General features: G+C 43.7%; 2 protein-coding genes across 2 annotated transcripts; both read left to right on the top strand.

Moving 5' to 3' along the window:
* The first annotated feature begins 814 nt into the window (after positions 1-814).
* On the top strand, positions 815-4,452 carry LOC132805860 (tubulin alpha chain). The gene is made up of 4 exons (XM_060821178.1): positions 815-905; positions 2,179-2,401; positions 2,506-2,654; positions 2,895-4,452. The coding sequence occupies exons 1-4, from the start codon at positions 903-905 to the stop codon at positions 3,873-3,875; spliced, it is 1,356 nt and encodes a 451-aa protein (XP_060677161.1). The 5' UTR covers positions 815-902; the 3' UTR covers positions 3,876-4,452.
* A 10,416-nt stretch (positions 4,453-14,868) lies between these two features.
* LOC132805865 (tubulin alpha chain) lies at positions 14,869-18,114 on the top strand. The gene is made up of 4 exons (XM_060821187.1): positions 14,869-14,960; positions 16,230-16,452; positions 16,557-16,705; positions 16,946-18,114. Exons 1-4 carry the CDS (start codon positions 14,958-14,960, stop codon positions 17,924-17,926), a joined length of 1,356 nt encoding a protein of 451 aa, XP_060677170.1. The 5' UTR covers positions 14,869-14,957; the 3' UTR covers positions 17,927-18,114.
* Positions 18,115-18,736: the final 622 nt, after the last annotated feature.

Here is an 18,736-nt window from a genome sequence, read left to right as displayed (position 1 = left end):
TATTTTTTCGTTTAAAAAAAAATGGAAATCGGCTTTGCGTTCCATTCCCCCTTTAATGATATCCATCCTTAAATCACACATTCAAACAAGTACACAATATCCTCAAAGAGAGATATATACCTAATTTAAACGTTTTCTACACAAAGGTCACATCAGACAGTAATTTTAGCACAATATGGTGTGTAGCCTCTGACTTTTCAACATTCCAAAGTCAAGGGTACATGATGGAAGTGTGATATAAATTCTGCAGCAACTGCGGAGTCGGTCAAATTGCTTTCCTCATAGTCCGCATTCTGCAATCTCGGATCATCCCCGCCCTTACTGCAGATGTCTACATCACACACATTTCATTGCTGCAATACTCATAATCTATTGAAGCTTTCAGTGGCCCTTGTGCTTTCTTGTTTAGTCATCCTTGTACAAATATTAAAAGATGCTAAACAGGGGGAACTCGTTTTATTTTAAAGTCACCCTTTTCCAAGATTTGATATGTGAAAGATGAAGGGCGTGGTTTGAAGACTAGAGCTGCATAGCAAAGATATTCCAATTTCAAATCTCACCACTTGCTCAAGCGAAAGGTACTCGCCCCTTTTCTAGTACATTCTGCGGTGATTTATTTTGCGCAGTCCCTGAAACAGAACTTGTAACGTTAAAGCTGACGTGTTTTAAAATGCCAACATTTGCCCAATCCACTCTAATTGACATCTTCTCCCGCCACCTCCTTTCTTCCTCTGAGCCAATGGCGATGAAAGATTGGACTAAGGACGGCCTCCATTCATATAAAAAGGCGCCATCCGCTAATATTTCCCATTCGGTTACTTACACCGACTCGTTATTGTCGAGCGAAGTAACAGTCCCATTCTTTGTAAGTTCATCCATATCATTCTCTGACTTGAATAAAAATGGTAAGTATACAATATTATTTTCCATCCAAACTAATTTATATTCGTGCCGCCCGTCATATCGACGGTGCACAATTGCACCGGAATTAATCAGCAACCTTTATTTTATCGCCGTCGTGGTGTACTTTCTTTTGAAGCGCAGCAGCGTTTGTAGTCGACTATAATGTTGCTTTGAAGTAACAAGCTTGGCAACGTTGTTTAAAACTGAAGCTCATTTGTCTTTTAATACATCAATGCTAAAGCTCGATGGCAGTAGCATTTCCTCTACCCCTCCCCCAAAACATAATTTTCCAGGGTGTAAAATATTCTTTTGTCTGGGAGAAGTCATTAATCGATTATTTCGCTGGAGTGAGGCAGAAAGTGATGCTGATGTAGCATCCATGTGTGTAATGCGCTGCATTGGTTTGGGGAGGGGAGGTGGGAGAGAGAAAAGGCGTCGCTCTGCTCTTTTTGAACGTGAAGTTTACCCGCGGGAATCAAGAGGTTTCTCTTTCATCCGCCTGGCTTTAAAGCGCGCCAGCTCTTCTGAATGAAAAGCGCGGGAGTTGGGGAACGCTCTCGGTGCGTAGTTTAAAATCTAGAGGGAGATTTGAGGCTGAAGACGGTTAGACAAAGCAATAATTCTCATTCTGCAACTTAAATTGTTCGAGTTTATAAAATACTAAAAGTCTGACCCTAACAATGACTGTCGAGCCGTGTGTAAATGTGGTTATTTAGTTAATAAAGGTCTAGGCTTGACAACGTACCCTTTTATATCTACTCCCATGTCCTGTTCAGGACTCTATAGAGCCCACAGAGAACCTGGCGATGGATGGAAACGCTTTCTCGCGCAGATCGGGTACTAACATGGCGGAGCCTCTGTGGCCTGTAGGTGCCGCAGTGCGCACTACATCCTGGATATTGTAGTTCTGTCACTGGTTCCCGCGCGCACAGGGACGCAGCGGAAAACTACACCCCCTTTCCCCCCCCCCCCCCCCCCCATCCCCCGCGTATTATTTGTCGGAGCCTGGACCCACTCATTGCGCATGTGCTGTTTTCCAAGCTCAGGCGCCAAGTCTCATCTTGAGCAGCTGAAGCGTTCAAGGCAAATTTTAAGTCAAGGTCACAGACCTTGACCATTATCGCTAGTGCATCAGCCGAGGATGTTTTTAACATCGCTGTTCTTGACTACAATTTAGTGGTTGACGTGATCTTAGCGAGCGACGCTTGAGCTAACCTGCAGGACAAATATCCTGAACTGATTGTATTCTGTTTTTTCTCGTTCTCTCTCCTACAGCGTGAGTGCATCAGTATCCATGTTGGTCAGGCTGGAGTCCAGATTGGAAATGCCTGTTGGGAGCTCTACTGCTTGGAACACGGCATCCAGCCTGATGGGCAGATGCCCAGTGACAAGACCATTGGAGGTGGAGATGATTCCTTCAACACGTTCTTCAGTGAGACTGGAGCAGGCAAACATGTTCCACGAGCTGTGTTTGTGGACTTGGAGCCAACTGTAATAGGTAGGTGATAGTTGCCTTCAGACCTCATCTCTGGTTATGCTTGAGCCTGACTTCATCCATGATTACATGTGTTAATAAATTGCTGAATTTTGTCTCCATCCTAGATGAGGTTCGTACCGGTACATACCGCCAGCTGTTCCACCCTGAGCAGCTGATCACTGGGAAGGAAGATGCAGCCAATAACTATGCCCGTGGTCACTACACAATTGGCAAGGAGATCATTGACTTGGTTTTGGACCGCATCCGTAAACTGGTGAGCTGGATGTTAAATCCCATTTTAGGTTTTGATTTAATCCTTGCTAAAACTCACTGTTCAATTTGTGAAGGAGCTGTTTACCCATTCTATATATAGAAAATTACTACTTGTCTTCAAATAAATCTTTTTGATCTTTCTATGTTTATACTTAACCATATTAAATAAAAATAATAGTTACTGAGTAACAAATACACTGTACTTAATACGCTTGTGGTATCTCTACTTATTTTAAAACAGGCTGACCAATGCACAGGTCTGCAAGGTTTCCTGGTCTTCCACAGCTTTGGTGGTGGCACTGGCTCTGGGTTTACATCTCTTCTGATGGAACGTCTCTCCGTTGACTATGGCAAGAAATCCAAGCTTGAATTCTCCATCTACCCAGCTCCCCAGGTGTCCACTGCAGTGGTAGAGCCGTACAATTCCATCCTGACCACCCACACTACCCTGGAGCACTCCGATTGTGCTTTCATGGTTGACAACGAAGCCATCTATGACATCTGCCGAAGAAACTTAGATATTGAAAGGCCAACCTACACCAACCTGAACCGCCTCATCAGTCAGATAGTGTCCTCTATCACTGCCTCCCTTCGCTTTGATGGTGCCCTGAATGTTGATCTGACCGAGTTCCAGACCAACTTGGTGCCATATCCGCGTATCCATTTCCCCTTGGCCACTTATGCACCAGTTATCTCTGCTGAAAAGGCATACCATGAGCAGCTTTCAGTGTCGGAGATAACCAATGCATGTTTTGAGCCAGCCAACCAGATGGTCAAATGTGACCCTCGCCATGGCAAGTACATGGCCTGCTGCCTCCTTTACCGTGGTGACGTAGTGCCAAAAGATGTCAATGCAGCTATCGCTACTATTAAAACTAAGCGTAGCATCCAGTTTGTGGATTGGTGTCCCACTGGTTTTAAGGTTGGTATTAACTACCAGCCTCCTACTGTGGTTCCTGGAGGTGACTTGGCCAAGGTTCAGCGGGCTGTATGTATGTTGAGCAACACCACAGCCATTGCTGAAGCTTGGGCTCGCCTGGACCACAAGTTTGACCTGATGTACGCCAAGCGTGCCTTTGTTCACTGGTATGTTGGTGAGGGTATGGAGGAAGGAGAGTTCTCGGAAGCCCGTGAGGATATGGCTGCCTTAGAGAAGGATTACGAGGAAGTTGGTGTTGACTCTATTGAAGGGGAAGGAGAGGAGGAAGGGGAAGAATATTAACATGATTTTGACTTCACAACATGGTGCTGCTGTAACAGGGAGCTAAGATTAAAATGCAAAACATTGAGTGTTAAACAATTGTTTATTGAAGATTGACCAAATTGAATTGGATCTCCCTTTTCCTATTGGGCATTGCTGCATGGTTATGTCAATGTGTTTGCATTCCATAATTTTAAGCAAATGTTCTGCTGTGCTTCGTCTGGGAGAAAGTGAGGACTGCAGATGCTGGAGATCAGTTGTGTGGTGCTGGAAAAGTACAGCTGGTCCGACAGCATCTGAGCGGGAGAATCAATGTTTTAGGCATAAGCCCTTCATCTGGAATGAGGGGCACAGTCTGCCCAATGTTGACCCTCTGCTATTCTATATCTGTAACTCTTGGAAGTAATATCATGGCTTCAGTTCAGTGAACAGCTAATGTTTAAGTTGCAATGTGTGCTAAATGTAATGAGACATAACACTTGTAATATCTGTAGCAATATACATCTGAATTGAGATTGCTATGCAGCACAAAGTAAATTTGTCACAGATGTAACTCTTGTTCTGTCTTTATGGCATTATCAATAAATGATCCCTGTCACGTCTTGTCTTTGATGCATTGGTCCTGGGCACTTGAAATGCAAAAGTAACTGGCTGAAATATACATATATTTTTAACCTTGCTAGCAGTTGAGTTGGACAGGAGGTTAAGTCTCTCAATATTGATGTTCAGCATACTGGGAACAAAATAATTAGTGATAAATTAGGAAACTGGTGAAACTCAAATTGATGCTGTGGGGTTGGAGGGTCCTAAGGCAGAATATGAGGCATTCTTCTTCCAGGCATCGGGTGGTTAGGGAGTGGTGATGGAGGAGGACCAGGCTCTGCATGTCCTCGGCAGAGTGAGAGGGGGAGTTGAAGTGTTAGGCCACCCAGTGGGGTTGGTTGCATGGTGCAGGTGTCCCAGCGATATTCTCGGAAGCACTCTGCAAGCAGGTGTCCTGTCTTCCCACTGTAGAGGAGACCGTTGCAATGGATACAGGAAATGACGTGTGGAAGTGCAGGTAAAACGATGGATGTGGAAGACTCCTTTGGGACCTTGAACGGAGGTGATGGAGGAAGTGTGGGTGCATGTTTTTCAATTTCTGCCATGGCAGGGGAAGGTGCCGGGAGGGGAGAGTGGGTTGGTAGGGGGCATGGAACTGACAAGGGAGTCGAGGATGGAATGGTCTTTATGGAAAGCAGATCGGGGTGGGGAGGGAAATATATCTCTGGTGGTGGGGTCCACTTGTAGATGGTGGTAATGGTGCAATGTATACAGAGTTTGGTGGGGTGGAAGGTGAGGACCGGGGGGTTCTGTCCTTGTTGCAGTTGGAGGCGTAGGGTTCAAGGGCGGAGGTGCAGGACATGGATGAGATGCACTGGAGGGCATCATCAAACACTTGGGAGGAAAAATTGTCTTTAAAGAAGGACATAATCTGGTGTGTTCTGTATTTGACCTGATCCTCCTGGGAGTAGATGCAGTGGAGACAGAAATTGGGAATAAGAGATAGCATTTTTATAGGAGGCAGGGTGGGAGGAGGTGTAGTCCAGGTAGCTGTGGATGTCAGTGGGTTTGTAGAAGATGTCAGTGTTGAGTCGGTCATCATTGATGGAGGTGGAGAGATCCAGGAAGGGGATTTGAGATGGTCCAGGTGAACTTAAGGTCATGGTGGAATGTGTCGGTGAATTGATGAACTGTTCAACCTCCTCATGGGAGCACAAGGTGGTGCTGATACAGTCATGATGTCATGGAGGAAAAGGTAGAGAATGGTGCCGGTGTAACTGCGGAAGATGACTGTTCCATGTACCCAACTAAGAGACAGGCATAGCTGGGCCCATGTGGGTGTCCATGGCTACCCCTTTTTGTCTGGAGGAAATGGAAGTATTTTTGAGGATGAGGACCACTTCAGCCAAATGAATGAGATTATCAGTGGAAGAGTACTTGGGATGTTGGGAGAGGAAGAAATGGAAGCCCTCATCATGGCAGATGGAGATGTATAGGGACTGGATGTCCATGGTGAAGATGAGGTGTTGGGGGCCTGTGGAACAAAAGTCTTGGAGGATGTGGAGGGCATAGGTGGTGTCCCAAATATATGTGGGGAGTTCCTGGAGCAGGGGGAATAGGACAGTATCAAGGTATGTGGAGATGAATTCGGTGGGGTAGGGGCAGGCCGAGACAATGGGTCAGCCGGGGTAGTCAGACTTGTGAATCTTGGGGAGGAGGTAGAATCGGACGGTATGGGTTCTACCTCCTCCCCAAGATTCACAAGTTGGAAGCTGTGGGTGAGAAATCCCCTGAGGTGATGAGGTTGTGTACGGTCTGGAAAATGATGTTTTGGTGATAGGAGATGAGGTCATGGTCGAGAGAGCAGGAGGAGGAGGTGTCTTCAAGTTGGCACCTGGCTTCAGTGGTGTAGAGGTCAGTGCACCAAACTGCCACTGCGTCCCCTTGTGTGCTAGTTTGATGTTGAGGTTGGAGCGGAGAGAGTAGAGATGGTGAGGTAGCTTATTAACATGACCATCTTCTACTCGTACTATATCAAAGCATACTAACAGCTAGTTAAAACATCTCTGAATCCATAATGACTGAACTTAGAATTAGTGACTAAAAACGAGTGACATCTGAGGATGCATAATTAATGAGGAAAAAATTAATGTTTGTGAGATTATTTGCCATCATAATCCATTTGATTATTTGAATCTGACTTGAAATATTCTTGTGTAATCAAAATATACAAATCAGTATGAATTTTCTTTCTGACAAAATCCTCCTTTGTGGTGGCTCCAACCTTGCTTTGAAAATGATAAAGAGACTAAAAAACTGCAGATGCTGGAATCCAAGGTAGACAAGCAGGAAGCTGGTAGAACACAGCAAGCCAGGCAGCATCAGGAGGTGGAGAAGTCGGGTTCAGGTATAACTTCTTCAGGACTGGACTCAAAATGATAAAAGCATACACTGATTGATCTGCATTGAGAGCACACAAGGCATCTAAACAACAGCAACTTATATAGCTCCTTTAATGTTGACTTCATAGGAACATTATAGAACAAAGTATGACACATACTTCAGAAAGTGGTATTAGGACAGATGACTGAAAGCCTGGTTTAAATGGTAGGTTTTAAGATATCTCTTAAGGGAGAGAAGAGAGAACACGGAATTCCAGAGCTTGTGGTCCAGGCAACTGATGTCACAAACACGAATGGTAGGTCTATAAATATTGGGAATACTCAACAGGCCATGTTTAGAGCAGTACAGATATCCCAAAGTGTTGTACATTGTAAATTATAGGGATGGGAAGGGGTGAGGCTATGCATGGATTTGAAAACAAGGTTGAGAACTTTAAAACCAAGACACTGCTTCGCTGGGAGCAATTGCATACCAGCGAGAACAGGGGTGATAGATGAATGCAATTTACTGCAAATTAAGACGGGGCAGTTGTGTTTTGCATTACCTCAGGTTTAAGGGGGATGGTGGGTCAGATATAAATACAGTATAAATGTATGCAACATTTGGGAGAGTTAAGCAGATGTTTCTGTGCACTATGGACGGGTTGGACCGAAGGGTCTGTTTCCATGCTGTATATCTCTATGATTCTATGATCTCGGCGGCAATAGTACTCGGTTCCTGAGTGTGGGCTTCGGCCACTCATGGGTTCATGTGGCAGGTACGGCCACATCCACACCAGCTTCATTGTTGTCTTTCCAACTCGGTCATTTCATTTTGGTTTGGTTGCTCTGGGGTGTCCTCCTGTGGGAGGCCGGAGCCCTGTGTATCTTCACCCCCGCTCAATCGGGTGGCAGCATCAGAAGACGTGATGGAATCTGTCAGTTGACTCAGAGCAAGGACCCATCAGTCAATGTCCAGCATTGGAGGAGGTGCGGGACCCCCGCAGTGTGAAGGTCTCCAGCTTGGAAGCGGCTGATGCAGAAGCGGTGTGCAACGGAGCACATTGCCAGGACCCCAGGGACGATGTCAAACTGGATGGGCAGAGAGTGTGAACTCTATGGAGGGCGGGGGGAGCTTTTTAAGCTATTTCAGTTTTTGTTATATCGATTTAATATTAATTTATTCAATATTTTACCGTTTGTACAATTTATTCAGTAATTTATTCTGGAATCCAAGACGGTGCTGAAACGTGGCGGCGGCATTATACACTTTCACTGTACTGAGGTACAAGTGATAATATTCAATAAATCGAAGTCTAAAGTGATCATTAAGTAAATCCAGTCCACGAATGTCAGTACAGGACTGGGGTTAGCTAATCTCAGCAGAGTAGCAACATAAAAATTGAACTGGACCGCCCAATAAATGATCTCCACATTCCCGATGAAGGGCTTAGATGCTGGAAAGGTCGACTCTCCTGCTCCTCCGATGCTGCCTGACTGACTGCTTTTCGGGCAGCACACTTTTTGACTCTGGTCAGAAGTCAGGAATTAGACCACAAGAAGCAGAAACTAGGCCATTCGGCCAATCGAGTCTGCTCCGCGATCCGATCAAGTTTTCTAACCCCATTTTCCCGCTTTCTTCCAGTATTCTTTGACCCCCTTGGCAATCAAATACTTATCTATCTCTGTTTTAAATATACTCAATGGCCTGGCCTCCACAGCCTTCTGTGGCAATGAATTTCACAGATTCACCACTCTGGCTGAACAAGCTTTTCCTTATCTCTGTTCTAAGGCTGTGCCCTCAGGTCCTGGTCTCTCTTGCCAATGGAAACATCTTCCCAACATTTACTCTGTCCAAGCCATTCAGTATTCTGTATGTTTGAATCAGATCCCCCCCCCCCCACCCCATCCTTCTAAACTTCATCAAGTGTAGGCCCAGAGTCCTCAACTGTTCCTCATATGTTAAGCCTTTCATTCCTGGAATTCTGCAGTGAGTCTCCACAATGCCTGTTCAGCATCTACAAGATTGTTGGAGATCAGTCACCTCAGGTCCAAGGCCTCACTATAGGAGTTCCTCAGGGTAATGTCCTACACCCAACCATCTTCACCTACTTCATCAATGACCTTGCCATCATCATAAGTTCAGAAATGGGGATGATCACTGACGTTTGCAATGTTCAGAACTATTCGCATTTTTTAAGATACCAACAGGCATTATAAATGCAGCAAGATCTGTATAATTTTTCAGGCTTGTGTTGGAAAGTGTGTTGCTGGTTAAAGCGCAGCAGGTCAGGCAGCATCTAAGGAACAGGAAATTCGACGTTTCGGGCATAAGCCACTTTCCTCATTCCTGATGAAGGGCTTATGCCCGAAACGTCGAATTTCCTGTTCCTTGGATGCTGCCTGACCTGCTGTGCTTTAACCAGCAACACATTTTCAGCTCTGATCTCCAGCATCTGCAGACCTTACTTTTTACTTGTGTTGGAAAGTGGCAAGATTCACGTGTGGTGTGACAATGCTGCTCCTTTAACAAGGTCATGCTGTGCTTGGCTTTTTTTAGTGAGGTCATAAAAGCCGCAATTCCGAAAAGTCTGAATTTAACTACTTGAGAATGCTTTCAAGTTAAAAAAAACACTTGTACAATGAAACTGAATTGGCCATTTCTCCCAGCTCAGCTTTCCTCTGGTTTGGTTTGGTCTGGCTGTTCACTGAAAGCAGTCAGTCAATTATGAAACTGCTGGACCCAAAAAGCAGGTCCATTCTGATCCTCCGTCTCTCTGATATCTTTCGTGTAAGACATTGTGTTTGATTTTACCTTTTTTTTTGCCAGGGGTGTTTATGGGGATTGTTCAAGGAATTTGGAACAGCATCATTAAGCTGGGATAATTTGTTGGGTTTTCAGATCAGTTAAGTTATTCTATATTCTGTTCTCTTTCATTTGTGTTTCATTCGGTAATCTTGCAAATAAATTCTGTTTTGTTTAAAACTAAGTGGTTGGGCCAGCTGCATCACTCCTGGAATATCTACTTTACACCTGCTTAAAACAACTAGCAAAATAAGGGTCTAGGCTACTTTCTTACAATATTTTGAAGGAATCTGGTCTGGTCCATTAACAGTGGAATAAACTTTCTGAGGAAGTGGTGGATGTGGTACAATTACAACGTTTAAAAGACACTTAGATAAATACATGAATAACAAATGTTTGGAGGGATATGGGTCAGGAGCAGGCAGGTGGGACTAGTTTAGTTTAGGATTATGTTCGGAATGGATGGGTTGGACCGAAAGGTGTGTTTCTGTGCTGTATGATTCTATAGGCACCAGGCAATGTCCATTTCCAACAAAAAAAATCTAATCGTCACCCATTTGACATGCAATAGTATTACTAACACTTAGTTCCCAATATCAACATTCTGGGAGTTACTATTGGCCAGAAACTAATCTGGACTAACCAAATACAAAGGACCCTTGATTATCCGAAGGACACAGGTGGGGAGTATTTTGTTCAGTTAATTGAATTCGGGATAATCGAATGCCGGATAACATAGTTTAGCCAAGCATCAGGACCTTATGATCTTGCTGGATAATCCGATATTCAGATAGTAGAGGTTCCTCTGTAAATATAGTGGCTCCAACAGCAGGTCAGAGGCTAGGAATACTGCAGCGAGTAACTCACCTCATGACTCCCTAAAAGTTGTCCACTGTTTACAAGGCAGAAATCAGGAGTGTGATGTAATGCTCCCCACTTGCCTGGATGGGTGCAGCTCCAACAACACTCAAGAAGCTCAACACCGTTCAGGTCAAAGCTGCCCAGTTGTTTGGCACTACATCCACAATCATCCACTTTCTCTACTACTGATACAGAGTACAGCAGTGTGTACGATCTACAAGATGCACATCAGAAATTCACCAAAACTTCATAGACAGCACATTCCAAACCCACGGCCACTACCATTTGAAGACAGGTACACAGAAACACCACCATCTGCAAGCTCTCCTCCAACCAATCATCATCCTGATTTGGAAATACATTGCCGTTCCTTCATCATCGCGGGATCAAAATCCTGGAATTATCTCCCTAACAGCATTATGGGTGTACCTAAACCAAATAAACTGCAGCAGTTCAAGAAGGCAGCTCAACACCACTTTCTTAAGGACACTTGGAGATGGGCATTGAGCCCATTAGGATTCACTCAGCCAGTGAAGCCCACATTCCATGAATTGATTTTTTAAAAAAAGCACTGCAACATCTCACCACTCCTCTGAGGATATCTTCCAAACTTACAACCTCTAGAACCTAGAAGAACAAGGGCAGCAGATGAATACGAACAGCATCACATGCAAGTTCCCCTCCAAGCAACACAGAACTGATTTCAAACTAATTGGCCATTACTTAATTATTGCTGGGCCAAAATCCTGGAATTCCCTCTGTAACAGCACCATGGATATCCCCAGAACCCAAGAATTGCATAAGTTTAAGAAAGCAATTCACCAGCAACTTCTCCAAGCAGTTAGGGACTGGCAACAAATACTGGCCTAGCCAGTGATGCCTACAGCCCATGAAGAAAGAAAAAAATGTGGTTATAGAGGAGAGAAATCTGACTGCTCTTATTTACTGGAAAGTGTTCTCAGGTGGAAGGCAGGATTTAACTTCCTGAGGACAAACATACCCCCATTTCACTGACACACAATCAAATAATCCATCTGGCACATGAAAAGTGGCCACTTGGCTTAAATATTAAAAGTTAACAGCTCCCCTGGGTTTCTGAATGGGGTAAGCAATATTTTATGAGTTGGCCCTTGAGAAAAATATGACACGTGGAGAGGACCAGCCCTTGAATGACTTTACTGAGTTATACACTGATACACATGGACCCGTTTCACTTTATCATGAGAGCAGAACATTTGGGCAGTGGTTTCCAAAGTCCCAATGATCCCCAGTTCTTCTTCCTAAATTTTCCATACCAAGCAACTTAGCACTAGGGAGCTGTCATGCACAGTTGATCAACTAACTGACAACAAATAAATCGAAACGTCGAATTCTCTATTCCTGAGATGCTGCCTGGCCTGCTGTGCTTTGACCAGCAACACATTTGCAGCTGTGATCTCCAGCATCTGCAGACCTCATTTTTTACTAACAAATAAAGTGTGACCTCATAGAAAAGCACAGCTTTTCTGATTCACTTTGTCAAAGTACATGAGAACAACCACGATCCAGGAAACAAAATGGCAAGGAAAACAAAACAGGCATTTAAAACATTCCACATTTGACAGTTTTAAAGTGATTTCAGCAATTAAACCAATTTTTAACTCTGTTTTCTCTCCAGAGATGCTGCCAGATCTGCTGAGTTTCTTCAGGGTTCTCTGTCTTTGTTGAATATATTTTAATGTTTCAATGCAAGGTTAAAGGAGATTGTTTTATCTCAAGTGGGGATTTCGGTCATAGCTTGATTATCTTGTCCAAACATTACTCTTGTGTGAGCCTCAAGTGTTGAGAAGCCAGCATCTAGCATTTCGATTCCTCCTTTATCTGAAATTTGTGCCTAAGAACACATAAATGATTGACATTTTGTATAACATCCAAAGTGGGTCCAGTGGTGCAATGCATAATGCGTTGGATTCCGAAAGAGAGGATTATAGGTTGAACCTCTATCTGGGTTGAGTGTAAACTTTTAGGGCAGCACGGTGACTCAGCAGTTAGCACTGCTGCCTCACAACACCAGGCACTCTGGTTCGATTCCCTACTTGGGCAACTGTCTGTGTGGAGTTTGTTCTTTCTCCCCGTGTCTGCATGGGTTTCCTCCCACAATCCAATGATGTGCAAGTCAAGTAAATTGGCCATGCTAAATTGCTCACAGTGTTAGGTGCATTAGTCAGGGGTAAATATAGTGTAGGGGAATGGGTCTGGGTGTGTTACTCTTTGGTGGATTTGTTGTGTTGAAGGGCCTGTTTCCATACTGTAGGGAATCCAATCTAATTTTTAATATGGTAAAGCTACCTTACAGGAACAATTAACAAATTTCAACACCAAGCCACATAAGCAGATATAGTACAGGTGGGCAACAACCACCTGTAGTGAAGTAGAGTGAAAAACATCGGTGATGGGCAAGTCATGCTTACCCTCCCCTCCCCTCCCCTCCCCTCCCCTCCCCCCACCATGATGGCCTCAGCACAGGCTTACATACGGGGAAAACACAGTAAAGCGGACATGAGAAATGTCATAATGCTATGCATGCTAGGGACCCAATGGTCTATTCTTCCTATTTTTCATGGTCTTATAACAAGACATTTCCTTGTTCAGGTGCAATACCCTCTAAATGTGGTCAAACCAATAACCTGTATAATGATAGAATCACACCCTTTGATTTAAAATTAATGATTCAAATACCCAATATCTATTAACATTAGCTACATCTCCTCTATTCACCATCAACACTTAGTGATCTGTTCATAAGTAAGAACTAAATCTCTCAATTTCTTTCAGCAAAATTCCCTGCAAACGATATATGTGGTCTCTCTTGGTCACAACCAACGTGTATGACACTACATTTGTCAGATTTTGATTTAATCTGCAAATTTACTATATACTGTATACCCTAACATACAAGTCCAGAGTGGGTGTGATTCTGCCATTACCAATCACAATGGACCAATGCTTTCTTGCTTTACAACTTTCATGACCATTCCTTTTACCTTTTCCTTCAATGCCATCTTTGTCATTGAATATCTCCCATCCATTGCCTTAGCCCTTTTGTTCTTCCCCACCCTTCCCCCTTTCAATAGCATTACTCTTTCCACAGACGCTGCCAGATCTGCTGAGTACTTCCAGAATTCTCTAGTTTTTTTTTAGATTTCTAGAACTTGCAGTGTTTTGCTATTATTCAACCTCCTGGGAGAGAACGGAATAAATGGTTATGATAGCTTTAGATTATATAATAAGGGAAAAAGATCTAGTGGAATTAAAACACTAGCATGGACTGGTGAACAGTCTACTTCTGTGCTGCATAGATTTATAATCAACATATTCTTTAAAAAAGTGCTCTATTATTAAAACATCATTTACGTGCAACACTTCCATAGTATAAACATTATATGATTTATGGGAAATTAATTATTCGAAATTAATTTAAAAACGGTTTCTTCAAATAAATTTGAGAATCACTGGCCCAGGTAATGTGCGTAAATCTCTGGAGCAGGACTTGAATTCGCAATCTCAGATTAAAAGACCAGAAGGGTACCATTGAGACAAAAAGCTGACATCTGATGCTTTCAAGGTTGTCTATTACAGATCGAAAAGTTCCCGTTCTAAAGAGAATTGGGCAGCTTTATACTGCACAACTTCCATTTCAATGTTATCCAGGCTAAAACCACAGGTCCAATATTTTACGTTGCTGTAATATAGCAAAGCTAATGCATTTTTAAAATAGTCACATCAGACAGTAATTTTAGCACAATATGGTGTGTAGCCTCTGACTTTTCAACATTCCAAAGTCAAGGGTACATGATGGAAGTGTGATATAAATTCTGCAGCAACTGCGGAGTCGGTCAAATTGCTTTCCTCATAGTCCGCATTCTGCAATCTCGGATCATCCCCGCCCTTACTGCAGATGTCTACATCACACACATTTCATTGCTGCAATACTCATAATCTATTGAAGCTTCCAGTGGCCCTTGTGCTTTCTTGTTTAGTCATCCTTGTACAAATATTAAAAGATGCTAAACAGGGGGAACTCGTTTTATTTTAAAGTCACCCTTTTCCAAGATTTGATATGTGAAAGATGAAGGGCGTGGTTTGAAGACTAGAGCTGCATAGCAAAGATATTCCAATTTCAAATCTCACCACTTGCTCAAGCGAAAGGTACTCGCCCCTTTTCTAGTACATTCTGCGGTGATTTATTTTGCGCAGTCCCTGAAACAGAACTTGTAACGTTAAAGCTGACGTGTTTTAAAATGCCAACATTTGCCCAATCCACTCTAATTGACATCTTCTCCCGCCACCTCCTTTCTTCCTCTGAGCCAATGGCGATGAAAGATTGGACTAAGGACGGCCTCCATTCATATAAAAAGGCGCCATCCGCTAATATTTCCCATTCGGTTACTTACACCGACTCGTTATTGTCGAGCGAAGTAACAGTCCCATTCTTTGTAAGTTCATCCATATCATTCTCTGACTTGAATAAAAATGGTAAGTATACAATATTATTTTCCATCCAAACTAATTTATATTCGTGCCGCCCGTCATATCGACGGTGCACAATTGCACCGGAATTAATCAGCAACCTTTATTTTATCGCCGTCGTGGTGTACTTTCTTTTGAAGCGCAGCAGCGTTTGTAGTCGACTATAATGTTGCTTTGAAGTAACAAGCTTGGCAACGTTGTTTAAAACTGAAGCTCATTTGTCTTTTAATACATCAATGCTAAAGCTCGATGGCAGTAGCATTTCCTCTACCCCTCCCCCAAAACATAATTTTCCAGGGTGTAAAATATTCTTTTGTCTGGGAGAAGTCATTAATCGATTATTTCGCTGGAGTGAGGCAGAAAGTGATGCTGATGTAGCATCCATGTGTGTAATGCGCTGCATTGGTTTGGGGAGGGGAGGTGGGAGAGAGAAAAGGCGTCGCTCTGCTCTTTTTGAACGTGAAGTTTACCCGCGGGAATCAAGAGGTTTCTCTTTCATCCGCCTGGCTTTAAAGCGCGCCAACTCTTCTGAATGAAAAGCGCGGGAGTTGGGGAACGCTCTCGGTGCGTAGTTTAAAATCTAGAGGGAGATTTGAGGCTGAAGACGGTTAGACAAAGCAATAATTCTCATTCTGCAACTTAAATTGTTCGAGTTTATAAAATACTAAAAGTCTGACCCTAACAATGACTGTCGAGCCGTGTGTAAATGTGGTTATTTAGTTAATAAAGGTCTAGGCTTGACAACGTACCCTTTTATATCTACTCCCATGTCCTGTTCAGGACTCTATAGAGCCCACAGAGAACCTGGCGATGGATGGAAACGCTTTCTCGCGCAGATCGGGTACTAACATGGCGGAGCCTCTGTGGCCTGTAGGTGCCGCAGTGCGCACTACATCCTGGATATTGTAGTTCTGTCACTGGTTCCCGCGCGCACAGGGACGCAGCGGAAAACTACACCCCCTTTCCCCCCCCCCCCCCCATCCCCCGCGTATTATTTGTCGGAGCCTGGACCCACTCATTGCGCATGTGCTGTTTTCCAAGCTCAGGCGCCAAGTCTCATCTTGAGCAGCTGAAGCGTTCAAGGCAAATTTTAAGTCAAGGTCACAGACCTTGACCATTATCGCTAGTGCATCAGCCGAGGATGTTTTTAACATCGCTGTTCTTGACTACAATTTAGTGGTTGACGTGATCTTAGCGAGCGACGCTTGAGCTAACCTGCAGGACAAATATCCTGAACTGATTGTATTCTGTTTTTTCTCGTTCTCTCTCCTCCAGCGTGAGTGCATCAGTATCCATGTTGGCCAGGCTGGAGTCCAGATTGGAAATGCCTGTTGGGAGCTCTACTGCTTGGAACACGGCATCCAGCCTGATGGGCAGATGCCCAGTGACAAGACCATTGGAGGTGGAGATGATTCCTTCAACACGTTCTTCAGTGAGACTGGAGCAGGCAAACATGTTCCACGAGCTGTGTTTGTGGACTTGGAGCCAACTGTAATAGGTAGGTGATAGTTGCCTTCAGACCTCATCTCTGGTTATGCTTGAGCCTGACTTCATCCATGATTACATGTGTTAATAAATTGCTGAATTTTGTCTCCATCCTAGATGAGGTTCGTACCGGTACATACCGCCAGCTGTTCCACCCTGAGCAGCTGATCACTGGGAAGGAAGATGCAGCCAATAACTATGCCCGTGGTCACTACACAATTGGCAAGGAGATCATTGACTTGGTTTTGGACCGCATCCGTAAACTGGTGAGCTGGCTGTTAAATTCCACTTTAGGTTTTGATTTAATCCTTGCTAAAACTCACTGTTCAATTTGGGAAGGAGCTGTTTACCCATTCTATATATAGAAAATTACTACTTGTCTTCAAATAAATCTTTTTGATCTTTCTATGTATATACTTAACCATATTAAATAAAAATAATAGTTACTGAGTAACAAATACACTGTACTTAATACGCTTGTGGTATCTCTACTTATTTTAAAACAGGCTGACCAATGCACAGGTCTGCAAGGTTTCCTGGTCTTCCACAGCTTTGGTGGTGGCACTGGCTCTGGGTTTACATCTCTTCTGATGGAACGTCTCTCTGTTGACTATGGCAAGAAATCCAAGCTTGAATTCTCCATCTACCCAGCTCCCCAGGTGTCCACTGCAGTGGTAGAGCCTTACAATTCCATCCTGACAACCCACACTACCCTGGAGCACTCAGATTGTGCTTTCATGGTTGACAACGAAGCCATCTATGACATCTGCCGAAGAAACTTAGATATTGAAAGGCCAACCTACACCAACCTGAACCGCCTCATCAGTCAGATAGTGTCCTCTATCACTGCCTCCCTTCGCTTTGATGGTGCCCTGAATGTTGATCTGACCGAGTTCCAGACCAACTTGGTGCCATATCCCCGTATCCATTTCCCCTTGGCCACTTATGCACCAGTTATCTCTGCTGAGAAGGCATACCATGAGCAGCTTTCAGTGTCTGAGATAACCAATGCATGTTTTGAGCCAGCCAACCAGATGGTCAAATGTGACCCTCGCCATGGCAAGTACATGGCCTGCTGCCTCCTTTACCGTGGTGATGTAGTGCCAAAAGATGTCAATGCAGCTATCGCTACTATTAAAACCAAGCGTAGCATCCAATTTGTGGATTGGTGTCCCACTGGTTTTAAGGTTGGTATTAACTACCAGCCTCCTACTGTGGTTCCTGGAGGTGACTTGGCCAAGGTTCAGCGGGCTGTATGTATGTTGAGCAACACCACAGCCATTGCTGAAGCTTGGGCTCGCCTGGACCACAAGTTTGACCTGATGTATGCCAAGCGTGCCTTTGTTCACTGGTATGTTGGTGAGGGTATGGAGGAAGGAGAGTTCTCGGAAGCCCGTGAGGACATGGCTGCCTTAGAGAAGGATTATGAGGAAGTTGGTGTTGACTCTATTGAAGGGGAAGGAGAGGAGGAAGGGGAAGAATATTAAGCTTGAATTGCTATCCCATTCTCAAATCATAGTGTTGTGAGCTCCAGCCTTGGTTAATATTGGTGTTTTTAAAGGTACCTTTTAATACATTGTAGCTGTCTTTACAGTGATCTCTGGTCTGATCATGTCTCTGTTTATGTCTATGCATAATCTTTGTCTGATGCAATAAAGGAGCTTATTGGTCTCAATTTGTTTCTTTTTGTCAATAGTTGCATTCATTTAAATCACCTTTCTTGATTCCTGTTACCCTTTCCTTCAGAAAAGTCTTACTTGGAACATTCAATTGAGTGGTTGGGCACAAGTTGTACTCATACTAGCATCTGTATTTGAGGGTTTTTTAACCTGTGGTTGATATGTCTGCATTAATCTAATTTCAGTGCTGCCACCTGCAGCATTTTGTTTTGTCTAGACTTGCTATGATGTGTAACTTGGTATTGGCAGCAAGCTTGGCTATGCAGTTGTCACCAAAATGCTAATGCATGGCTTAATTAAACCTGAAGTTGAAGTGCTGTGCATGCTATATGCTTTTGAAATATGCAAAAATGCAGGTGCAGCAAGCAATTAATGTGACAGTGTGGAGGAGCTTGTTAAAAATCACAACACCAGCCTATAGTCCCAACAAGATGATGTTTGGGAGCACTAGCTTTTAGAACAGTACTTTGTGTAGCTCTGGGGCCGGGTCATAAGACAGAATTTATAGCGCCAGATCATCGTGTCATTCAACTGAAATGATTGAACAAACCTAAAATAAGTTTTTATCTTGGAATGGGTTGTAGGTTTCAGTTCACATGTAAATCCTAAACTTTCAAG

The sequence above is a fragment of the Hemiscyllium ocellatum genome, chromosome X (assembly GCF_020745735.1).
Source record: "Hemiscyllium ocellatum isolate sHemOce1 chromosome X, sHemOce1.pat.X.cur, whole genome shotgun sequence".
Lineage (NCBI taxonomy): Eukaryota > Metazoa > Chordata > Chondrichthyes > Orectolobiformes > Hemiscylliidae > Hemiscyllium > Hemiscyllium ocellatum.
This window is presented reverse-complemented; position numbering and strand designations above follow the sequence as displayed.